Source organism: Anthonomus grandis (genome assembly GCF_022605725.1).
Source record: "Anthonomus grandis grandis chromosome 1 unlocalized genomic scaffold, icAntGran1.3 Chromosome35, whole genome shotgun sequence".
Lineage (NCBI taxonomy): Eukaryota > Metazoa > Arthropoda > Insecta > Coleoptera > Curculionidae > Anthonomus > Anthonomus grandis.
Window position 1 is genome coordinate 214,925 of NW_026088429.1, and position 26,487 is coordinate 241,411.

Here is a 26,487-nt window from a genome sequence, read left to right on the forward strand (position 1 = left end):
TTCAAAAACGCCTGTTAAAATGCTGCAAAAACTTTGAAAAAAAAAGAAAATTAGGTTTGAATCTTAAATTAAAAAAGTCAAATGAAATAATTGTTTAAGATAACTTTTGATCATCTTTTATATTCACCTTTTTTATAAATTTTTGCAACATTTTAGCAGGTATTTCTGAACAATTAAATTAAGATATTTTAAAAACAGTACCTTAAATCAGTAAATTTTGCAAGAGTAACTTTTTTTTCCAAATTGAATGGAGAATCTAACAGTTCACTTCTTATAAAAAAATATTTTATCACTTCGCAGATTTGAGGCAATAAAGGACCAAGTCTCTCCGTATGTTACGCCACTGGCAATTTTTTTAAAAATTGGCTTCATCAGTAATTGACAACTTAGGGTAGACCGGGGATAAAAGTGCCATTTCTAGTAAAAATTGGTTTTAAAAAACTTTGAGAGGTCACTTTTTTTTCATTTTTGGTTCCTGTGGTAACTGTAACCTTAAGTTAATAAACTGGCTTGCCACAAATATCTAACGAGAAGAAAAACACTGGTATTATCAGTTTTTATGGATTCTGGTAAATGGCACTTTTTACCCCATGCATGGGGTAGAAAGTAACGCCCATGGGGTAAGTTGTGCCGTGATAGAATAGAATAGAAACTTCATAAGTAAGGCTGATTTTAATACGTTTAAGTAAAAGTAAGAAGTGAACTACATTTTTAAAAGGTAAACAACTGAACAAGGAACTGTTAAAGAACGAAAAACTTAGTTATAGTCCATATCACTGTCACAGTTAAAGCATTTTGAATCACCCGTAGTATATTTGTCGTGAGCCCACCCTTTGCAGGTTCTACATTGCACCCATTCCTCCGAAGGTAAGCTCTGTGAATATAAATCGCAACATATTAGGCAAACGCAGTCATCCTCCGAATCGGTTGAGGAATTCGAGTCTTGATTCTTTTTGCTTGAATAAACCCTTCTTTTAACTTCCTTTGCCTTTTGTTTAACTTGTTTCATCTTTTCCGTTAGGGGGAACTGGTCGATCTGTGACATATGCTGGAGTAAAATCAATGTCTGATAATACGTCCCGATTATAAGGAAAAATGCCACTTTTTTTAAAAGAATTTATAATATTGTTAGGACACATCGCTAGGGGGTAAGCTGAATTAACAATCGATGGAATATCATAAATTGTAATATTCTTTCCGGCATTACTTCTCATCCAGGCATCTTGGGCAGAAGATAGGTATTTCTTGAACCGGCCGTATACACCCACATCTAATGGCTGCAGCCGATGAGAGCAGTGGGGCGGAAACGATAATAAAACAATGCCATTATATTTCGCCAAATTTAACACTGATATAGCTAACAACAGAAGGACTGGTGATTGCTTTGTCGGTTTCACATGTTTAATGAAATGCCTTATGGACAAAAGGAAGCTATCTTCTGTCATTCATCCGTATGAATTTGCTGTACCAATACAGTCGGGTGGTCCACCCCGAATAAAATAATCTTTATATTTCTTTCGGGGAAATAAAAACATAGGTGGTATACAAAGCCCACTTGCAGAAACTGCGCTGTTGTAAGTGTTACATTTGTACCCGCCTTGACCCCTTCACTCCTACAATTTTTGGAGGTTTCAAGACTGTTGAAACTCCAGTTTCATCTGTATTCCATATGGAGGAAGCAGTGGATGAGTAGCGTTCCAAAACATTATTTAATTTGTCGAAAACATCGGTTACATTTTTCTTGTTAAAAGATGTTGCCCTTCCCAAACTAGTGGCCTTAGGTGTTCGAATAGAAAGTCGTGGGTTTCTTTTTAGAAACGCTGCAAACCAGTCAGCTCCCGCTTGTTTGTTTTGTCGCCATGAGTCTGGCATATCTTTATTAAATTGGACTGCACACACTGGTCGACGGTTCAAAGGTTGTATCTGGATCGGTGTTGCGTCGCTGAATAAATCTATTCAAAGAGACTCTACATATCCCAAGATCTTTGGCTACCGACCTTATGGACTGTCCATTTTGTGTAACATCAGCTGAGCGATGCATTTCTTCCAAAGAAGTTTGCCCCCTCCCAGTTTTCCTGGGATAAGTTCGCATTCTGAAAAAAAAAATTAATCATTCTGCATAGTGGGGTAAAAAGTGCCACATAGAACGTGTGTGTCACTTTTTACCCCAACTTGTTTTTTTTCCAAAACTATTGATTATAAAAAAAAAAACTATCTGAAATTTGAAGATTTGACAGCACTGTATGAAAATAGAATCAATAAGGTATCAGAGCAAACTTACCTGGTTTAAATTCGATGAAAAATAGCTTCTTCCGAACAAAAAATATACTATGGCAAATTTTTACGTAGTAGGGCACAAAACACAAAATGATTCGTCCTTTCCCTTACACGGCTACTAGAACACTGAATGCATGGGGCCATGGGCTCGTCTGGTGGCGGTATAGGACTGATCTTAGAATGTTTGTGTCGAGCGCATTTCGGTTAATTTAAAGAAATGGCGGCAAGTGGCACTTTCTCCCCGTGACACTTTTATCCCCGGTCTACCCTACTACAATAACCTGCATGCGAAATTTAATTAAAATTGAGCTGGTAGTTTAAAAGTTATGATAAATAAACAAATAATTATTCTTAACTTTAACATCCTGTATCTTTGTTATTAAACATTTCTGATAAAAATTTTATAATGACAGTTTACAGCTAGCCTTACTCTAGCCCTTCAATGTTTAAAGCTGGGATCCGATGACCAAACAAACGATTCGTGGGATAAAATTAGCTGAAAACAAGCACTATGTCAATATAAATTATAAAATCTGCATCTGCATATTAATTTATATGCTATAATTTGCACAATAATTATATACGAAAATTGACCTTACAGGGCTCCCAAATCGAAATGTCTACCAACTGTAAAGTCTGCGGCAAGCAAGTCTTCCAAATGGAACAAATCAAAGCGGAAAGATCGGTCTACCATAAAAACTGCTTCAGGTGCTCCGAGTGTAGCAAACAGCTGACGTAAGTGTACCTTTTTAAACCCCTTGTTTATCTGACAATTCCTTATAATTGCATATTTACAGGGTGGACACGTACGAAAGCAACGATGGCTCCCTGTACTGCAAACCCCACTTTAAAGCTCTGTTTGCTCCCAAGGCAGTAGAAGAAGAACCCTCTCGTAAGTATCACTTTAAACCATTTTATTCTAGAAAACTGATTTAGTAACAAAATGCCTGAAATGTTCCAGAAAAACCTCGAAGACCCGAACTAATAATACGTGAAAGTCAACCGGTAGAATTACCTCCTGACGTAGTTAGAGGTAGAAAATGAGTTTCTGCGTGTCGTGGCCCACTAAAACTATTAATAAACGTGTTTTTTTTTTAATTTTATTTGTTTTTAACTCACTATTTTAACCTTCTATTGTTGTTGAACTCCTAATATTATATTGAAATAATGTTGAAATTTTGATTTTTAGCAAGTGATAAACCTGATTTGGGTCTGGAAGAGCTGCAAACACTCAACGTCAAGGAGCGATTCCAAGTGTTCGAGCAGTTTCAGAGCCATCAGAGTGAAACTAGCGAGCTGGAGAGAGCGCAAAATGTCAAGAGGTCTCCCAGTATTTTGTCCAAGTTGGCCAAGTAAGTTAAAAAAATGATGTTTATTAATGAGATCGAAAATTCGTGTATAACGTGGGATTCGGACTCAAAATTAGCCGAAAAATGTCGATGGCAGGATTTTGGTTTTTAAAAGAGTTTTTTCGTTTTGGGAAAACTATTGAAAAATCGGTTTTTCTCATTAAATTTGTGAGGAAAAGTTAGCTGAAAATGAAAACCCTGTTGATAAAGAAATTTTGATTTTTCTGATAGTTTTGTGATTTTGGGAGAACCGTTGTTGGTACTGAAAATCTGATTTCGCCATTGGATTTTTCAGACATAAGCAGCGGAAAGTGAATAGCATCTTGAAATAAAAAATAAAATAAAATATCTTTTATTAACAAAAATGTCAAAAGGTAATAGATCCGCAGAGCGCGTTTTAACAATTACCAATAAAGATTTAGCCATTAGGCAATAACAAATAAAATATCCACTTTCAAATATACTGGCAAATTTTAAAATACATGACATTATTTAAAAGCTTTGAGCACAGTATAAAAATTTTAAAAAAATTACATATCACAAAGTTACTACAGACTGACTCATCACAGATTACCACTCCTGATCAAATCTTTTAGGTTCTTTTTAAAACAGGGACAGCTTAATGTTTTAAGATTCTCAGGTATTTTGTTACATAAACTAGCGGCCTGATATATGAAACACGACCTGAAAAACATTGTATTATGCCTGGGAATATTCAAACTATATTTTCCTCTGATATTTACTTCATGGCATTCACCACGAAGCTTAAAAAATTCTGCTAAATAATTTGACTTAACTGAATGTGATTTTATGCACTATGAAACCCATATGCACTAATTGCCTTTGCTTTATGTTGGTTTTGAAAAGCTCCACAACATGCTGACTGACATGCTCTCTAAGAGGTACACATCTGACATATCTGGCAAAGCTGTTTTGAATTTTTTGTAATTTAAATTGATTATATTCTGTGAGATATGGTCCATAGACAGTGTCTAGGTAATTAGGAATTGGAAGAATTACAGATTCTGTACAGAGATTCTGATCTTGATAGAAAAATGTTGATTTTTGAAAAACGATTGTTGGTACTAAAAGTCTGATCTTACTATCTAATTCTAAAGATATTAGCAGCTGAAAACGAGTACCTACCATATTGATTCAAAAATGTTTATTTTTAATGCAGTTTTTTGGTTTTTGGAAGAACCGTTACTGGTACCAAAAATTTGATTTTAAAATTAAATTCTCCATACAAAATTTATTGAGTTACTGACTGAGTTGACCATGTTAATAGAAAAATATGTATTTAAAAAAAATTTCTTGGTTTTGGAAAAACCACTGTTGGTGCCGGAAATCCGATCTTACCATTGGATTTTCTAGATAAAATCACTTGGAAACGAACCATATTGAGAGAAAAATTTTGTGATTTTTGAAACAGTTTTTTGGGAGTACTGATTATGGTGTCAAAAATTTGATTCCACAAAAACCATTATGAAAAATTTTTTTTTTAATATGTTTTTTGATTTTAGTAGAACCATTGACGGTACCAAAAATTTGATCTTAGCAATGGATTCTTCAAAAAAGAAGAATGACTTATGAAAATGATTAGTGACTAAAAAATATTGATAATAAAATAAATAAATGAATAAATAAAAAAGTTTATTTCAAAAAATGAAAAATATTACAAAGTTACAATTAAATAGGTAAATGAAATAAACAGATAATACGCTGAACCATCATAGACGCCTCTTGTTAGTGTTTTGGTAGTCGTATCCAGTTATAAGAATCTATTCAGGGTTGGTCCTATGGTTGGAATCTTTGGTATGACACTGAAATTACGAGACAGTTTTACCACGAACCAAAACTCTTTATTTTTACTCTCTACACGTGTTTCTTTAACGATGTTAGCTTCTTCGGGAGAAGATTAAAACTGAAAAAAAAAGAGTTTAATAATTTATATATATTATCGATTATTATATCCAAATATTAGATATTATCTGTTTATCCTATAACATGTTTAGAAGTATTTAAAAACTGAAACTTAGGTAATCCATTTAATTTTGATTGATTTAATTTTTTAAAGTTAAAGAAGTAGTCCATTCTTGCAGTGGAGCTAACTGAAAGTATTTCGGTCATCCTCCAGTAAATTTATTTAAAACCTTTAATCCAGTAGGACATATATTATGTCCATCATCATCTAGTTCTAGTGCTTCTATAAGATGAATGAACCTCTTAATTGTTATCTATGACAGAACCCCTTAATTGTTATCTCTGATGATAGACATGTTATATGTCAACAAAGGTGTTTTAATTTATTGCTGGGGATCTACATGTTAAGAAAAACCAATTTTTATTCGACTCCAATAAAAGCTTTACACATTTTACTTTACCAATAAATTCAAAGGAATGCTTTACTTTAATATCTTCCCTGACATACACTATAATATAAAAGCTTCCCTCATTCCCTGTAGTATAGTCAGTTAACCCAATAACTCCTATGTCATAAACTATCTGTTTCTCAGGCAGAACTATAATCTCAAAATTCCTCTTATTTACTTTAAAACGCACAGCAGTTCGCACCAGATAGCACCAAAATCTCCCGAGACTCAAAGCCCAGAACTCTAACGTGTTCTAGCTGCGTTCGACCCACCAGGTAGGACTCAAGCCATTTCAGCAGTGGTTCCCCAATCCCTGATCTTTTCAACTTAAAGATCAAAAGCCTGTGATTAACCCTGTCGAAAGCCTTGGAGAAGTCGGTATACAAAGAGTGCACTTGATATCCCCTCTCCAAGGACTCAGACAGAAAATCAGTAAAGGATAGAATATTCAGTTCCGTAGAACGTCCTGCAATAAAACCAAATTGTTCATCTAATAATTGGCCCTGAAGAAAAGATGTAAGTACAACACAAACAAACTTCTCAAACAATTTAGGAATTGTACTAAGAATACTGATTGGTCTATAATTCTGAACCTGCGAGCAGTTCGCAGGCTGGTCTTAATCCCGCAAATATTTAAATGAAGAATATTGTCATTATAGCCCACAACAGTGCCATTGAAATAATTCAAATTTTTGACCATACTCGATGACACCGTTTGTTCGTTGAAGTTTCTAATAAATGGATCCATCGAACATAATATATAATATTGCGGAGGGTTGTTGGGTGGGGTCAGAAATAAAACAGAAACCTGTTTACCTAAATGTCGACGGTTCGACTTATATTAAGTCATCCTCAGGACACTGAAATGGATTCAAGTAATTACAGAGATAAAACAAAGTAATTTCAAGTACATAAAAAACACTATTAAAATAAATGTTCTTTAAGTTACAAAAATTAAAACAACAAAAAACAAAAACCACGACACAGTTAAAATTACATTCAGGTACAATCCGTTAAAAAAAAATTTTATAAAAAAAAACAGTATAAAATTATTTTTTTTTTTTTTTATACATTACACCTCTTACCTAAGTCTAGGTTTCTTAAGTTATAATTAAAACACATTATTTAGGGAAACAGGTTTCTGTTTTATTTCTGACCCCACCCAACAACCCTCCGCAATACTGAAGATATTGGGTCACAAACACGAAATTGAAAATAATATATGATATGTATACAAACATACTTTAAGGATCTAATTCGAGTAAAAGGCTAAAATCTAAAACATTCAAACTTATAATTTTACTTTTGGTTTGTTTGATTTTGCTTCTTGTGTGTTCTTTCCTTGGGAAACTTTATTGTGGAATAGCGTCCTTTTATCAACAGTCGGCTCTAAAAACCCGTCCTTATCTAAATTTACCAATTCTTCAGCTGTATATTCATCATTGAAAGAACTCGTCCATTATCTCAAAGAGACCTACGTAACTAGAGAAAAAATTAAAACTCTAAGTCTCAGTTTCAAAATATCTTTTTAATTAATCAGGTAACATGTTTCGCTAATAAAGCATCATCAGACCTACAATAAACAGAAAAAACACTCGTAACTACAATAAAACCTTACACTAAAACAAAATCAAATATTAAAAATTAGTTAAAATTACCTTATAGCTAGATGACCTGCTAAGTACTGACAAATAAAATTTAAATCTGAGAATACCCACATATTTTGTAATAAAAACAATAACACGGCACAAAAATTCAACAAAAAATATAAAAAGGGGAAAAACGTGATAGGTGTAGTATTTGAACCCACGCTCTAAAGTTGATCTCGGTTAAACACCAAACCGTTAACCACTCGGCCAGCCCTGCCTATGAATATTAAAGTCAAAGGCATATATGCGTATCGTGAGCAGAAACAAGAGGTTAGATAAGATTATTAAAGATAAGTCCTGGCTCAAAGGTGAAAACATCATTAACGCATGTCAAATTTGGACTCTTTTTGGCTTTGGTGATTTCCATTTTCTCCAAGAGATCCAACTTTCTACCCTTAGGGCACTCGTGAACAATGGAAACATTTTCAGGGACGGAAAAACTATGACCCGTTGATAATAAATGGTTAGCAAATGCTGACTTAGTTTCTGTGGTGTTGGTGCCCCTGAACTTATTTTTAACGAGGCTTAGGTGTTCCTGTACCCTTGTGGATACTCTCCTTCCTGATTGTCCCACATAAACGGCAGGGCAATCCTTACAATTAAGGCAATATACACCCGATTTAGATAGAGGATCACTTTTATCCAACGTCTTTACTAGGTTCTTTCTTAGCGAGTTAGTCGTTTTGAAAGCTATGGAAAGGCTGAAAGGCTTGAAAATTGTTGTTGTGAAATGCCACCGAAATAACTAAGGCATCTAAAATTATTATTGTTGGTGATGTTGTTCGGTGGGTGGACTATGTGATAGGACAGTTTATATTTATTATAAAATTTGTCAGTGAATTATGAAGTGAGAAATTATTGTTTACAGCAATTATTTTTATAATATTATGTTCTTTTTGAAAAGCGTCTTTGGACAGAGGTAATTTAAATAAACGGTAGAACATTGAATTAAAGGCTGCATATTTGTGTTGATAAGGGGAATTGGAGTTAAATTGGATTATATTATCTGTTGCAGAAGGTTTGCGATATACTTCAAAAGAAATACTGTTATTATTTCGGTATAAAAGAAGATCTAAAAAGGGTAATTTTCCGTTTGTCTCTCTTTCCAGCGTAAAAGAGATCTGATTATGAAGGGAGTTAATAAATGACAAGAAATACAATAAATCATTCTCGTTACCAACCCACAACACGCACAAATCGTCCACGTACCTTTTATAAGCTCTCAAAAAGCCCGCAAAACGACTTTTCATGATTTTCTCCTCCAAGTGACTCATGAAGACCTCGCTCAAAAATGGCGAAAGACAAGAACCAACCCATGACGAAACCAGATTTTTGCCTAAAGAATTGATCATTAAATTTAAAGAAATTTTGTTCCAAAACTAATGATAAAAGGTTGATAAGATTTTCTACCCCAGTTTTGGCAAAGTACTATTATTGTTTAGCAGGATCTCAACCAATGTTAAAAAGTCTGACGAGGGTATGCTAGGGAACAAGCTCTTTACATCTAAGGAAAGCAAAATGGCATTGTTTGGAACATCTATTTGCTTTAGATAATTGGCAAATTCAATTGAGTTTTTAATGGAGAATTCGTTCCGAAAACCAGTTACTTCTCTTAAAGTATTGTTAAGCCAAGAGGATAATTTGTAGCAAGGAGAGTTTACGAAGGAAACTACTGGTCTTATCGGGTTCCCCTCCTTATGAATCTTAGGTAAGCCATAGAGCACCGGAGTACGTGGGTTCATAGGGTATAGGTTAGATTTAGTGGTCTTAAAGTATTCCAGAGTTATGACATCGATCTAGAAAATTCTTAAGTTTTGAGAAAAAACTAATCGTTGGATCCCTAGTAATAGCCACGAAGTCGTCAGTCGATAGAAATTTCGTCACTTTAGCCACATAGTCGAGTCTATTCATGACTACCAAACAAGAGCCTTTGTCTGCTCTGGAAATTAGAAGATCATGCGTTTCAATTTTGTTTCTAATAGAATTAAGGTGTTGTTTGTTGTAATTATTAGGGGCAGAGTTATGTCTCTCAGAGTTAAGAAAAATTATTATTTTTGATCGTAAAATGTTTTTGTTAGGAATATTAACAGACTGAATGATGTTCTCAGCCTCCACTGCCAGGACCTCTCTAGTGTTTCGATTTATTTGTTGCGAAAAATTTAATTTTAAATTTAAATTTAGGATATTTTCCTCCTCGGGGGTAAAAGAAACCTTAGATAAATTAAGAAAATGTTTATGAAACAAGTTACTATTGCTCTTACCCAGCTCCCGCTTCTGCTCTATATGGTCAGGACTCTTTGGTCTTTGTGAAATTCTTAAGTTGTACAATTTCTTACTAAGCCTACGGTATGTATTGGCACCAAAATCTTCTACATCTTCTCTCAATTTAGAATCCAAGGATAGAAACTCCGCAAAGAACACATTGTCCTTATATCTTTAAATATTCGTAAAGAATCTTGTTTTCAATTCCTATTTCTTCCGGCAAATCTTGGGCGATGCGTATATTACTTCCTTTAAGGTTTTTTGCATTTTTCAATACATACCTTACAGATTGTTCCCGAACAAATTTTACCAAAACTGGTCTAATTTTCCCAGTGTTTTTGACAACCCTAAAAAAATCTCTAGACCATCCTTATCAATCTTAACACGTACTTTGTTTTATTAAAAGATCCAACACGTTCTCTTCCAAAGATCTAGACTCTGTTTTCGAAAGTATTAGTAATTTTTGCTGAAACTTTTGATTTAAAGCTTCCAAAATTTTGACACTGTTCTTCAATAAATTTACTTCCTTCGCCTTGTATCTGGCCACATCCTGTTACATGCATGTTGTATGCATATAACATCTTGACTCGTGTTTTGTAGTAATTCAAAGATCTGCGCATTTGTTACGTTATCCATTTAATAATTCTGTCCGACAAACCAGTATAGTAGGCCAAAATCGACCAAAAGGATGGAAATTGTTTCAGATAAATACGATAATAAATTATTCAGGTATTGTTTGGTATCCAATGCAATCGATAATAATAGTAAACAAACACTGTTTTCTCAGGAAATTTTGGACTTGATATTTAACATCACCGATACGTGATGTGTCCTTCTATTTACAAAATAACGTCAATTTCAGTGATAATTTTAGCTTCAAAACTACTAAAAACTCGAAATCTTAAAGGATCGAGTAAAATCAGAACTTTTCTTTAAAACAGCCTATTATATACTGATGCTACCAAAAATCTGATTTCACCATTGGATTCTTCAGACAAAAACAGCTAAAAATAAATACTATATCAATGGTAAAATTGTGATTTTTAAAGGAGTGTTTTGATTAGAAGAAAAAAAATCGACCGTTAACTACAGAAATATAAGAATTTCTGAACCAATTGACCTATGAAACACCTTCTTTGTACATCCTAACTTATGCAAGTAAAAATCACTTTCTGTTCCTTCATAGGTTCCAAAAACATGGCATGGACATCGGTGTATCCAACGAAGCTTTGGACGGCATCCCAATCGAAGAGTCCGAATCAGAAGAGGAGGAAGAGGAAGAGATTCCCGAGGGCGAGGATCCTGATTTAGTGAGGTTAGCATCACTTTCCATTTCCCTGTAATAAAAAGTTAACCGTGAAAAAAAAATTCTTTTAGAGCCAAAAGGGTTCAAAAAGAGAAACCCTTCCATTTCACCGGCATGTCCGACGTGAAAAAGCGATGGGAGCAAGGAGACCACGCCAGGGAAGAAAGGAGAGAAGAGACTAAACAAGAAATTCAGAATATTAGGACCAAATTGTTTATGGTAAGTCTCGGTAACTTGCCGCTGAACGATGTTTTCTTAATGATTGACTTAGGGTAAGCAAGAAAAGATGAAGGAAGCTTACCAGCAAGCGGTAATGGAAAGCGAATCCAGCACCAACGTGAGGAAGAACATAACCGACAAAATTGAGGCCTGTGATACCAAATCCCTTAAAGAACGTTTTGAGAAGGGTGAAGTTGTCAATGAAAAAACCGGAAAAGAACGAAACGAGGAAGAGGAAGTCTTCGAAAGCGGTAAGAAGTAAATGTTCACCACAAACTCTCCATTAAATAGTAAAATTCCAGAAATCAGCAAGAAATCTAGATCGTTGTTCCTGGAATTGGACGCTAGCGCCTCCAAGCCTCCCCAACTCTCCCCGGTGACTCCCCCAAAACTGGAAGTGAAAAAAGCCAGAGAGGTGAGTCTTAATTCACTCCCGACCAGTCTCCTTAATCGAAATAATTTAGGCCTACATAGAAAAAACCTCGAAAGAAGATACGGTAAAATCCACGCAATTGGTCGAAGAGGTGGAGGTTAAAACCGCCGATATTCAGGAGCGATTTAAATTCTTCGAAACCTATAAGGAGCCGGAGAAGCAAAAGAAACAATTCAGAATAACCCCGCCCAGGGATCCTTCTCAAGTTAAGGTTAATAAACTGAGATGTGTTTTGAGTGTGTTTCTCTTGTCTAATACCCACACCATTTAGCCGCCCCATTATACTTTTAATAATAACCCAACTTAAGAGTAAACCTGTGGAGCTGATGGATAACGCTTTGTTTCATTTTTCTCGTTTAACTTTTATCATGTGTCTTTTTTTTGGGGGAATTTTATATGGATTTTATGTTGTTTTTTTTTAGACTGAAACGCCCGAACGTGAAATTTATCGGGATCCGGACGTGATTAGGTCCGAGGAGTACGTGGACGATTCGAAAATCGCCAAGGAGACCCATACGGCATCGAAAATGCTGAATAAGTTCAGGCAAATGGAGGAAAACGGTACCAGGGAGCCAGAAATTCAAGGTACGGAACTCCCTATTTTATGCCTAAAGTACGGGAAAGTTATGAAATTGTTAGAATGGTTGATAGCACAAAAATTCGTTTTAGAGTCTTGAGTCGTGTTACAAACTCAAAGAGACTATTTTTATTTTTAAAAAAGTTTTTTGATTTTTAGAAAACAGTTAGTGTTAACAAAAATTAGTGGATAAAATTAGTTGAAAACAAGTACCGTATCAACCAGAATGATTTAATTTTTAAAAAAGTTTATTGACTTTAAAAGAAAACAGTTTGTGGTACCAGCAATTCGTTTTTTTCCCTTCATAGGGTAAAAACTAGCTGAAAACGGGTTCGATGTTACCAAATATACGATGAGTTACTTATTTTATTGGGTATTACGTCACTTATAGCAAAAATCAATCTGGAAAACACTATCTCACACGCTCAAAAATTGAAAAGAAGAAGAAAATAACTTGTTCACGTATTTAAAAGAAATATGGACTTAAATCTTTATTGATACCTTTCGTTATACTTAATTTATTTAAGTTGAAGTAGATAAAAGTCCCTGTAGTGTACTTAAGGTATAAAGTTGTTGCAAGAAATGGCTTTATTTGCTTCCTTATTTACTAACTCATTACCCAATAATCCTGAGTGACCTTTTATCCAAACAAAGACTATTTTTTTTTTATATAGGCAAAGATTTACCAGCGCAGCTCTAATTTTGAAAATGATTGGAAGTTATGTCCATTACTTAGAGTTTGTATGACTGATCTAGAATCCGACAGAATTAAAATATTATAGGGAGTATTGGCATTGTTTATATATTTTAATGCCTTTAATATAGGCAATGCTTCTGCCGTGAAAATGGAAGCATTTTCTTCACACCTAAAATCCATTTGAATCTTTAATGTAGCGATAGTAAATGCACCTCCTGTGCCCTCTGCAGTCTTAGAACCATCTGTGTAAACTTGTAAGTAGTTAGGAAACTTGTTAAGAGTGTCCATTAATATATTTTTATTTGTCATAACACAATCTGTAAAGTTGGGTATTAAAATACGTGGTTAAAAATTATTGATTCCATTATGGTAATCTATAAAACCAATACCCATTATTTTCCTCTATAAGCTTAGTATTTACGTAGGCTTCCGCTAACGGTGGACTATTTTTGGTAATCCAATATTTTATTGTTAGATTGGATAGATATTCCAAGCCTATGGATTTTTTCAATAAGGAAATTATTGCAAAACTGTAAATTTTTAAATAAAAATTTTTCTTCGTACATGTAGAGGTGGCTCATAAGTTTCTACTAGCAAGGCCTATATTAGTGTAAAACACAGTGCTCCTGTAACCATTCTTAAGGCTTTATATTGGATACGGTCGACTTTAGCTAATCTGGTTTTGATAGCAGAACCATAAAATATTGCCCCATTATCTAGTAAAAGCTCTATAAAACATAAGAGATGTTTTGGGGTCTGAGCCCTACTTCCTTTCAGAGTAACTGCTCTTAAGGTGTTTAATAGGGTGGAGTGAAAATGCAATAAATATATATTTTTTTAATAATAGACGTGCCTATGTGTGGAATAGTTGCATACTATAGATACGAATTAGGCGGTAATTTTTTTTTAATCTGACACTTCATCTTTGGCTGCCCATTCGACATTAAATTAAAAAAAAACGATTTAAAACACATTTTTGCAGCTCTTTGCTTATTTACATAAAAAGCTTAAGAATAAGCTTTCTTGATGAAAATAACCCAGAACTCACCACTAGGAGGTGACTGTAATTCAAGTTCCGCCCCTCCCTCCCCCCCCATTTTCTATTATTTGCCCTCCTATTTATTCATTTTTCTTTAAGAGCTTGGCGATACTCATTTTTTGTCTCAAACTTCGGTAATAACTCCCTGGAAGTGATCCGTGACCTTATAAAGCCATCTCTTGCCTCGTAGCCACATACTGCTGATGATGCTTCTGTAACCAACTTTACGCAGCGTTCCACGGCTTGAGAATGACATGGAAATTTTAAAATATCAATTTCCGCGGGCACTTCGGAAATCATCTCTTGTAGTTCACCATCAGAAATATCTATCGTCAAAGATGACTCTGTAACAGTGATTGACTGCCAGTCAATTAGGTCAAGGTATTCAGAAGCGTGAAAATTAAATCGAGGTATAGTGAATTGACGAACTTGATTATCACTTGGTTTTACTTGTCTGCATTTTAAAATTCTGCGAAGACCCAGTTCTCGTATATATTTCCTGTTGTCAGACAGCATTGCCAATAATAAGTTTTCGGGGTGACCAAAGAATTCATTTCTCTGCAGCACTGGATCTACTACTTTCCTTAGATCTTCGGGCAAAAATCTACTCTTTTGTATTATGCCGAAAAAATGAATACTACCGTATCGACATGACGGGCGGATTTGAATTTCAAACCAAGTTGGAGCATAAACTTTTATGATATATTCCGCTAGAATATTTAGATTATATGATGGATCTTTTGTTAAAACATATAACCTTAAAATTCTATTGGCAGTTGTTAGCCATCTTGCATGAGACATTTTTCCAGGTTTTCGTTGAGGCAATTAGGGCAAAATTGTCCCTCTAGAAATTCCCTTGCAGATATCGAAAAGATACTGTTGATCTGTACTTAGGTTAAATGTATTAGAATCCACTTCAGAAAAACTCAACTCTATCTCTTTAAAGTTGACAATCGCTCTTTTTTTGCAATTTTCCAGATTTTTTCCAATTTCTCCACAATACCCCAGTAGTTTTTCCGTCTAGGTGCTGCAGAAGATGCCTTAACGGCAGCTCATTGGTATGCAATAAGCAAATAAACCATTGCAGAGGACGCGCCAAAGCAAGTTCCAATTGTCGGATAATCCCATTTTTGTAAACAGTATTTACCAATGTTCCATCGCTCCCAATTACTTGAATATTAGAAGTATCAGTATTTTTATCCAAAAATTCTAACAAAGCCCTTTTTACATTGTTAGCGTGACTTGAAGACGGAGTTATATAATAAACGACTTTTTATTAAACTCGGCGAAGGGCAGCCAAAGAAATCAGCAATACATAATATTTTAAATTACATGGTATAAACAGTCCTAATTAGTTACAATAATTATGATAATGAGAAATTTCCAAAATTCAATCCAAATATATTTAAAAATTCACAACCCTGGTATAGAACTATATTTACTCAGCATAAACCCTTTTACGTTTTTCTTAAAACTTGACAAACCACAATTTTGAAGTTTATTATGCAACAAATTGTTATATAATTTTGAAGCAAGAAACGAAAAGCTACGTCGAAACATAGCCGTGCGATGTTTTGGTATATTTAAAAGGATATTTTGACGTGTGATACGATCATGAGTGGAGAATCTAAAAGTTAAACGATCTCTAAGATACTCAGGCGCTCCACTAGAGATGATTCTATGAAGAAAGCATGCGAAGTGTACCGTCTCTCGATCCTGCATATTTAACCACTTCAGTGCAGGTAAATTGTATCTGACGCGATCACGGGCCCTTAAATTTTAAATAAAACGTATACATGAATTCTGGAAGCGTTGTAATCTTTTTTTTGATGTTACATCCAGGGCTGGGCCATACACAAAATCACAATAAGCAGTATGAGAGAGAACCAATGTTTCGCATAAAACCTTTCTCAATGGCAGTTCGAGTATATCTTTACTTTTGTACAGATTCCGCAATGACATATACGACCTTTGAAGGACCCTTACCAATTGGCTGCGAAATCGTAACTTAGAATCAATTATGATGCCGAGATTCTTACATTCTCTCACGATCGGGATTGGAGTTTGGGATACATGAATAGCCAAATTATTCGTTGCCCATTCATGATCAGGACCAATGTATTTTACGACTGACTTCGACGGATTTAGTCGCAACCCAATATTTTTAGAATATTCAGCTACTGACTCTAAACACTCATTCAATCGAAGAACAGCTTCGTCCGCATTTGCCTTAGAAAAACTGGTATATATTTGGGTGTCATCCGCGTATCGTTGAATTATACAATTATTGACAATAGAATCCTCGTCACACGTATAAATAACAAACAGCAAGGGTCCCAAAATCGATCCCTGTGACACGCCTTTAGTCAAAGGCCTCAAAGATGATTTCCCATCCTCAAAACGCACTGACTGAGTTCTACCTAATAGGTAGCTCTCAAAAAAAAACGAATGGACGAAAGAGAAAATCCCAAAGAACTCAACTTAGCGCACAGAAGCTTGTGATCTATCGTGTCAAAAGCCTTGCTGTAATCAAGCAGAACCAGTGCTGTAGTATTACCCTTATCAGCTGCTTCATATATGTCGTCTAGGACGCGCAATAAAATAGATGTTGTACTATAGCCTTTACGAAAGCCTGATTGATTAGGGCTAAGGAGAGAGTAGTGCTTTAGATAAGTAGTCACTTGGGCGTAAATTAGTTTTTCCAGGATCTTAGAGCACACACATAACAAACTCATAGGTCGTAAGTCAGAAAACGTTACTAGTTTATTATTTTTGGGCAAAGGAAGAACCACAGATGATTTCCACAGATCAGGGACTTGGCCACACAGAAGGCATTCATTAAAAAGATGTGTAAGAAAAGAGACTATAACCGGGCAGCAAAGTTTAATCATTTGGATCGTTATACTATCCGACCCACAGGCATTTGATTTAATAGTAAAAATTGCATTTAATACATCAATTTCTAAACACGGTGTAAACTGAAAACTGCTTGTTGGATGTATCTGTTTATTTATACAAACGTCAGTGATATTGCTAAAGCATCAACTGATTCTATAAAAAAATTGTTTATATCTTCGGGATTCCTTAAATGATTTGGTATTGTTATATTGTGTTTTTGTTTCCCATAAATATTAAGTTCATCTAGAGCTTTCCATGTATCTTTACTACTATTATTTCGCGCTACAAATTGTAAATAGGCCTTTTTCTCTTTTTGAACAGCATTTGTAAAATAGTTCCTGATCTCTTTATAAGCTTGCCAATCCTCTAGTTTTTTTGTTCGCTTATATTTAGATAGTGTTTTATTTCGCTCCCTTTTCATAATTTTTAATACATCCGTAAACCATGATGCCTTTGGTTTTGTCACACGTACCTTTTGAATAGGTGCGTGGCAATTTAATAACGCCAATATTTTGTCTGTCATAAACTGTGCTTTTTCATTTATACAAGCAAAATCAAAAATCTTTCCCCAGCCAGTGTTTATCAAATTAGAGTTAAACGCCTTAAAATCAAAATATTTAAAACTCCTAAATACAACAAATTTAGGCTTCCTACTAGGTATTCTACATAAGAGTTCACACGATATAAGCTGGTGGTCTGTTAACTCATGCATATCATGATGTTTGATGTCACCGTGAATCATATTAACATTAGACATAATAAAATAATCCAGCAACGTACAATTAGTTAGAGAGTCGCGTTGGCTCTTTTACGACTTGCGAGAGAGAAAAGGAATTAAAAAAGATATCAAGAGTACTAGTTGAACTATTACAAGCCAAAAAATCGACGTTCCAAGATATATGGCCAAGATAGATGGAGCCTGGTTCTGAAACTATTACTATGTGCTCTTCAGTAATTTTTTTTCTTGAAAGGATATCGTGTTGCCTTACTTGAACTAAAGTTTTATCTTTTCTCCCGTCAAAATATATTCCATAGGTGCAGCTATTTTCCGATTCTTGTTTTTCCTTCAAAGTTTTGCGGGCTCTGACTCTTTCTCTTCTAATCTTGCATCTGTCAATTATTTTGGACGAATCTTCCATTGTTATTATTCCCATGTCATTTAATGCGGCATTAACAATAATTGCAGCGGATCTGTCTGAAATTCCCGTTCTGTCACAAGCCTGTGCTAAAGAAGGAAGTGTTGTTCTCATCTGGGAATTGGAAGGTTGATTTAAAGTATCATCATCATCACTTTTAGAAACTTCCATTTCGGTGCTCTCACTAGAACAATCAGTAACACTTTTTGCAATATTTTTCAAGGAAAACTCTGTGAATATTGTTTGAGGAGTAACTCGCTTTTTTTGGAGACTTTCTTCTGATTTATGTTTACGTTCCAAGCTTTTTTGAAGTATTTTAGTTGCCATTGCATCAACTTTTCCAATTACCATTTTTCTTGATGTTCTTTGGTCTGTTAAAAAACTTCTTTCGCCTAAGGGTATCTTAATTTTGCAATGGCACTTGCTAAAATCATTACATTTACACAATGATATATCAAATAGATCTTTTTCGGCAAGTTCTCTAACTTAAACAATTTTTTTGCTCACATTAAACTTTCGGTCCTTTTTTATTGGTTTTTGTGTGTAACACTGTTTAAGCTCTTTTGGGAATGTAGTCAATATAAGTATCCCACGTTAATTTTTGGTCTAGGTATACACCTAGGTATTTCGTTTCTATTATCCATGGTATGTTTGCATTACATTATTACTTAATGACTTTTTGTCTCACCCTGCTAAATGAATTTCGGCGGCCATCTTGGATCGCTACGTGAAATTTTGGGAGGAGCTTAGCCTTGACACGTGACCGTTGCTTTACGAATACACACTCGATCACGTGGCCTGTGTCAAGAGTAGAGGGCAGACTTCAATTTTATTTATTACGAGGATAGTTTGAATATGAATTGAGAATATGAAACTCTTACATAATTATGTACAAATACAGTGCATCCGTAAAGTAGCGGTTAAATTTAATAAAAATTAAATGGACCGTTTTCGAAAAAAATGCTCGAATCCGTCGATTTTAATATTGGGTTTAGGGTTTTTCTACGTGGAAATTAAATATAAAGGGTGGTTAAAAAACGGAAGAAAGAACGGATTTTTTTACAAAGGATATGATACGAATGAATAGTGGTTACATAAGCAATTTTGAACGAAAAATGATGATAAAATGTAAAACTAAAGAAATACTTATCTAAATTAAATGTTGGTATTTTGGTTTTTTAGTTGTTGTCAGTGTTAAAAAGTGAATTAATTTTGGTGCAACTATTTGAAGTATTTTTACATTTGCAAGTGGTGTTTATTCTTTTTGAAACAATATTTTTTAACTCCTCATTTAGTTTAGAGTAAACTTTGTTTCTTGAACTTTTTTCTCCGACGTGCCGTTTCCGAAATGTATTTCTCGCTAAAATTTAGATTTCTAACTGAAAAACTTATTCTTAAGGTCCCAAACCACTAAAATGCTTCACCCCACCACCAGAACCCGCACGACCTGAATCGAAAAGTGAGGAGGAAGAATCTTCCGAATACGAAGAAGAAGAGGAGGAGGAGGAAGAGGTCGACACCACCGGAAAATTGCCCGAGGATATCATTGAGGTATGTTCTGATGACACTTGAATATGAACGGTTATTGAAAATTTAAAATTTTTTAGGCTCAAAAAGCGGCCAGAGCAAAACAATTACGTGCGAAATTCGAGAGGTGGGAGGCGAACGAGATCAAAAAGGAACAACAGAACGTGAATATCGTCGAGGAGTTTGGCGAGGAACAGTCTCAAATCGAATCTACCAGAGTGTAAGTTTCCACTTAAAATTTTCATTTCGGGAAAGTTCCAGTTTTAGTGAAGATTTTGAAAAATATCAAAAAAAATGTCAATTTTTCTCGAAGAGACCTCTTTAATAATAAAAACTCAGAGATAATTGAAAAAAAACATAATCTGAGACCATTGCACAAAGTCCATTCAATCTCTGAATTTTTGAAAATTTGGTTGAGGCTCTTGTCAGTCCTGAGTATGAAAAAAATTTTTAATAGACATCCTCTATTTGAGCTAACTTTAAGCGAGGAATTCAATAGTCAAATTAGTTTTTTGATACCATCAATGGTTTTCTCAAAAATTATAATTTTTTAGATTGAGAGCCAGATTCGAGCAAATGAGGGAAGTGAGCACCGAATCGTCAAAGTCGCCGCGAGTGAAGCCAAATCGTTTTGTGGTAAGTTTTTATTTTTTAAAAATTCTCCAATTTCGCTGGTTTTTTATAATTTTTTTAACAATTTTTTTTTTTCGTTTATTTTGCGTTTGAATTTTGTTTTTGTGTTGTCCTTCTGTTGTTTTTTTTTTTCGGTTACTAATTTTTCGTTTTTGACTTTCCCCTTTATATTCGGTTAATTTTGCATGTTGCTGCACATAGGTGTTTTTTTTTTCTCGAGGAATTATGTCGCATTTGTATTTAAGTAAAAAATATTATATGGACGGTATTTGATGCACGTCATTGTTGAAAAACGAAAAAATATACAATAATTCTCTAAACTTCATGAAAAAAAATTAAATTCGAAAATATAAGATTTTTAAGTAAAAAAAAGGCTATTCCAGACTGTTTAGGGTAGAGTTGGGACGGATGACTCACCTTTTTTTGTTGCGTGATAAAGTTTATAGTTCTAACATTGGGAGACAGTAAATAAAAACCACATTTAAATGTTTAAGTTTATATGTGAAAAATGTATTATTTGGATTCAATAAATCAGATTTTCCTGTCAGTAGCATTTTTTTTCCTTATTATGTATTTGGCAATCTCACCCATCCTATATGGGTGTGTTGACGCCGACCAGGTGGGTGTTATTGCTTATGAGCTTTATACGTAATTAAAAAAAAAAGTGAATAATGTGTAAGAAAAATTTAAGTATTAAGCGCACATTAAATATAGGTAGCTTAAATAAAAAAAAAGTAACAGAAAGAATTCTAGATAATATGAATTAAATATTAACATGGCTATTTTTTAAAAACTAGTTTAGCACTTAACATGCAATGTTGTTTATATGAGGTGCAGGAAAAAGCATCTCTCAGTGCAGGAAAAGCATTTAACACATTTTATCCAGTCTACAGTGGTTGTTTGGTCGTACTTTTCTAAGCAACCAACACATTCATTCTCATCAAAAATCTCGTCATCGGTGGAATCATTAATTGAAAAATCATCATCATTATCTGATGATGACGACTGGCTTTCAACTAATTTGCGTTTGGCAGAATTAAGAGCACTCACGCGAGAAAGTGAGAGTGCTTTTTCTTTTTGTGGTTTTGCCTCTGGTTTTCTAATTTTTTGGCTTCAAGCTCTAGTTTTTTAAGCTACGATCTTGGGAACAGGAGAATGTCTTAAGAGGGGAAGAGTTTGAACTTGTCAATGCCACATTGGGTGTTAATGTGGATTGAGGAGGACCAGGTTCTGAGCGTTCACTTGGTAAATGAGAAGGTAGTTCATTTTCCTCGGCAGAAAGATAAGCATGATCTGGGATAGCAGATGGTTTCAAGGGATAAATTCCTGTAGCACGAAATCCTGATATTCTAATCTCAGTTGTTGCTGCACGTGTCCAAGAATCAGCAAGAAGTTTCCCAAAATGTCTGCGTTCAATACGTTTACCTGGATTTGCCCTTATAAATTCATCACATGCACGTTTAAAGTAACTTTTCAGTGGCTTAAAAAAAGAGCGATCAAGGGGCTGTAAAAAATTGGGTAGTATGGCTGGGCAGGCACAATAATAAAATGTCATTTTCTAGCATTTCATAGGAGTTCATATGAGAACCATGACCATCTAAAATCAGAAAACACTTTCCAGCTGGCTTCCTGGGTATGAAGTGATTTGTTAGCCAATCCATGAACATGCTCTTCACAAATATAAGCAGACTTTTTTCTCATTTTAATTATGGCTCCGGGCGGCATATTTTCTTCCCAAACTTGTTGCTTGGTCACCCCCTTAAAAATACAATATGGTGGTAAAAATGAACCTTCTGCATTACAGCAAGCGACAAGAGTTATAGTCTCTCCTCTTTTTTGACCTTTAATAACATGAATATCTTTACTTCCTTTTGCAGCGATAACTTTTCCAGGATCATTGTTAAGCTGCAAGCCACTTTCATCCATATTAAAAATATTCAAAGGCTTATTTAGCAAATCATTATCTGTTAACATTTTTGATAATAATTGAAAATAATTATTAACCTCTTCTTTATTTAGCCCTTGAGTTCTTGCTAAAGAAATGCCCTCTGCTTTTCTTATAAAAAGGCTCTTATTTCAGTTGTTATTTAACAGTTGTTCTTGTTGGTGCAAATCCAGAATTTTGTAGCTTTTCAATATGCTCACAAAGCTTTTTTTCAACATCCTCCCCCAAAAGTGATTTTCCACCCATTCCACCCTTCTTAAAATCGTTTTTGTGCATTCTAAATCTTAGCGTTCTTTCAGGAATATTATTTTTTCTTGCAGCCTGTCTTATTGAAACGTTTCTGACTCTTACACATTCTACAGCTTTTAGCAGTTCTTCTTCTATCCATTTGCCTCTTGATCTTTTTCTAGGACCGTAAAATGTTGGCATTTTGAAGGATCTGAAAATAAACATTGGCTTAAAAAAGTAAACAAATTTTTATAAAATATGCGTCATCTATCCCAGATGTGTGGGAGAGATGACGCACCTATATTATTCTATATGTTATGAAGTAAACGCACTCGCATTAATATAAGCATGTTATTAGTAACATGCATAACATATATAACATAACCTAGTTTTTCCTACGTCAAGTATTTTTTTGGTTATTTACGAACTTTGGTTAAAACAAAATATTTTTTAACATGTTCCGAAACTTCGTGGTACTTACCAATTAGAAAAATTATACTGCACCTATATTTTAACTTCTTTTTATATGAAAAAACAAGAGAAACCGAAAACAAAACCAGCTCTACCACATGGCGTGCACGATTAATAAATTGGGTATGGTTACGCCGTAATTTTGGCTCTGCCTCATCTGTCCCGGCGCGTCATCTCTCCCGACTTTACCCTGTATACAGGGTAATTCATTAAAAATGGGCAATCTCTGAACTGGAGATACTACATACCAAAATATGGCGATTGAGCTTAACATGTCTTATACAAATGTTGCAGGTTTACGAGATACAGGGTATTTAAAGTTGGAGTTTTAATTTGAAATTTTTTAATAATTTTGTGATTTTAAGCAGTATCGTCTTGAAAATTAGCGACGTATGTGTTTTGTCATGAAAATTACGAATTTTGTGGTGAATTTAGCATTATTTATACAGGGCGTTAGTTACACCCTGTTACTTAGGTAAATTACAACATTTCTTTTTTGCTTAATCAGTTATGGCTAAAACGACTAGAAAATCTAAAAAGCAGTTTAATTTTGAATAAAAAGGGTACTCTTGTTTATTTTATGTAAAATTGCACAAAAACTAAAATCAAAGTTTTTTTTTCCATTACAGGTACAATTTTAAGAATTCAAAACTTTACGGAAAAACATACCTAAAATGCCATGAAAAATGTAAATTATGCCCTCCAAGCTATTAATGTGAATTTTCTGAAAAATATTTTACAATACTATAAAATGCAATTCTTAAAGTCTACTAAAATGTCATAAAATTTATCATAACTATCCTAAAGTTTACAATAAATAATGCACCAAAATACAATTTCTATGTCTATTGGATTTTTTGAAGTGTAAAATTTTTAAACCTTAATTTAAATTAAAACTTAAAAAAAAGAATCACAGAACTATTGAAAATTCATTAAAACCATTTACTAACTCATTCGAAAAAGGAAATATTCCATGAAAAAAATTGAAAGAACCTCAAAATACTCTTACTTCATTTTTTAAGGTACATAAACCATAGTTAAACATTTCTCTAATTTGCCAAGAAAAAAATTATTACTTTAAGCAAATTTTCACATTGTATCGTCCGCAAACAACACCATATTACACCCTCGCATTACCTCCACCATATCGTTGACATACAATAAAAATAGCAAAGGGCCCAAGACCGTTCCCTGCGGCACACCATGCTTTACATTAACACTTTCAGATGAATTATTTTTGTACATGACTCGCTGAACTCTATCACTTAGATAAGATTGAAACCACTTCAATACATTATGTTTAAGGCCTAACCGTTCTAATTTCCTAATTAACATTTCTCTACTCACGGTTTCAAACGCTTTCTTAAAATCCAAAAACACAGCAAGTACTAGATTATCAGAGTCAAGGGCCCTGAGAAAATTATCAACTATATTAATAATGACAGACTCACATGAATGATTCTCACGGAACCCCGATTGGTTAAGTACAACTATTTTATTTATATTACAATGTTCGAGTAGCTGTTCTTTAACACATACTTCAAGCAGCTTCTCATAAATAGGTACGGTGTTAATTGGCCGAAATTCATTACACAATTTAGTGTTTTGCACTTTTGGAACAGGAACAACAGTAGAAAGTTTCTAGGCTTGCGGAAAAACCCCAGTACTTAAGGATGTATTGATAATATCCAAAAGACGATCACCCACAACATAAGCAACATTGCAAAGAACCTGCTTAGAAATGCCACTTTCCCCACCACCAGCGTTTTTTAGATTTTTAAGTATTTCCTTCATTTTAGTCATAGAAACTTTATTAAATTGTGTCAAGGTGTTCTGGACTGTAGGTTCAATGAAATATGTTTGACCATTTGCTGCTGGTGGAATATCTGCAAGAATAAGATCAATAGTATTCACGAAATAATTATTAGATCTATGTGCAATATCATCCTCCTGTGTAATGATTTCATTTTCAAACTTTATTTCATTAGGCATGTTTTGGTTTTTTTCTGGCAAAAGCGTCTTCAGATTTTTCCAAAGTTCTTTTTGATTATTTTTATTTAGACCTATGGTATTTGCAAAAAATCTGTCCTTTTCTACTCTTATCTTGCTTACTATGTTATTTCTTATAGCCTTATATTCATTCCAAATGTTGTCGTTATTTTCTATGGTAGCCCTTTTATATAATCGATCCCTTTCCTGCATTTGCTTCCTTATATCTTGAGTTATCAATTTTTTATCGGCATATTTTTGTTTTTGCATAATTTTAATCCTTGGGCACATACTATCAAGAATTGTTTTAATATCTGTGATAAAAGTATTAGCTAGTAAGTCAACATCTGAACTATTTCTATTCCAATTGCATGTAAGCAGTTCTTCCTGAAGTTTATTGCATTTATAGGTTTTAAAAGACCTAGTATATCTTACTATATCCATTGGCTGTTCCTTCGATTGATCTATAGAAATTGATATAATAGAATGGACACTAATTTTAGGAGTTTGATGAACTTTATGCGAAAGAGATTTGTCATTTGAAATTAAATAATCAATCAGAGTCTGACTTCTTTGGACTAATCTAGTTTTTTAATAAATCAAAATTAAAATCCCCAAAAATAATGTTGGTGCCATTAAATCAACTAACTAGCTCTAAATATTCTCCAAAAAACTCTATAAATTTGGCATCTTGTTTCTGAGGCGAATGGTACAAAACAGAGCACAAATATTTACCTCCACCCATAGATAGCTCAAAAGACAACAACCAGGCATAATCATCAATAGACAATACACACCCCACTTTATATCTAATATCGTTTCTAATAAGGACCAAGACCCCACCTGTTCTACTGTTGTTACTAGTGCATTGCTCCAAATTGTACCCATCAATAATCAACTCACATGGTCAATAACCGGCGTTACGTGAGTCTCACTCAAAAGCAAGATCTTAGGCCTTCAGTCATTTACTAGTAAAATAATGTTATCTTTGTTATTTAGATAACTTTGGCAATTAAAATAAACAATGTTGGTGTTAAGTGCAATATTTAGGTCTAATTGCTACTTAATATATTTATTCCTCTGTAACTCTTCAATTCGCTTATAGGAATCACAACTGGTTACATCCCAAGAAACGTGATTGTGCACTTTTTTTAAAAATATACAGGAAAAACTTGGCTAATCATTTCACTTAACTAAACTCTATACAAATTCAACAAAGTTTCTCAAAATTCGAGTCTCTTTTTCAAAAGTCGAAACTTCTTGATCGATATGGTACTCATTTTCAGTTAACTTTGTCGAACTAAGTGAATGGTAAAAACTAATTTTTAGAAAATCGCAAACAAAAATTGAAATATTCCTATTGAGATGGTACTCGACTTCAGCCAATTTTGACCCACGAATCCAATGGTGAAAATGGATTTTTGATACCATCAATAGTTTTCCCAAAACCAAAATTTTTCCATCGGCATGATACTCTTTT

At 34.1% G+C, this 26,487-nt stretch overlaps 1 protein-coding gene across 3 annotated transcripts in view; it reads left to right on the forward strand.

Annotated features, from left to right (window-relative positions):
* The window catches only part of LOC126749408 (transcriptional regulator ATRX-like), a 74,603-nt gene that overhangs the window by 33,777 nt on the left and 14,339 nt on the right, over positions 1-26,487 (forward strand). Inside the window, exons 10-22 of one of the 3 annotated variants that reach the window (XM_050459096.1) lie at positions 2,879-3,012; positions 3,075-3,169; positions 3,239-3,310; positions 3,467-3,629; positions 11,096-11,224; positions 11,287-11,434; positions 11,487-11,685; positions 11,737-11,849; positions 11,899-12,078; positions 12,290-12,452; positions 19,614-19,765; positions 19,822-19,961; positions 20,296-20,377. In XM_050459096.1, the coding sequence (XP_050315053.1) occupies positions 2,879-3,012; positions 3,075-3,169; positions 3,239-3,310; positions 3,467-3,629; positions 11,096-11,224; positions 11,287-11,434; positions 11,487-11,685; positions 11,737-11,849; positions 11,899-12,078; positions 12,290-12,452; positions 19,614-19,765; positions 19,822-19,961; positions 20,296-20,377 (1,770 nt within the window). The remainder of the gene's footprint in view (positions 1-2,878; positions 3,013-3,074; positions 3,170-3,238; positions 3,311-3,466; positions 3,630-11,095; positions 11,225-11,286; positions 11,435-11,486; positions 11,686-11,736; positions 11,850-11,898; positions 12,079-12,289; positions 12,453-19,613; positions 19,766-19,821; positions 19,962-20,295; positions 20,378-26,487) is intronic. The other 2 variants (XM_050459098.1, XM_050459097.1) reach the window with 2 other exon arrangements.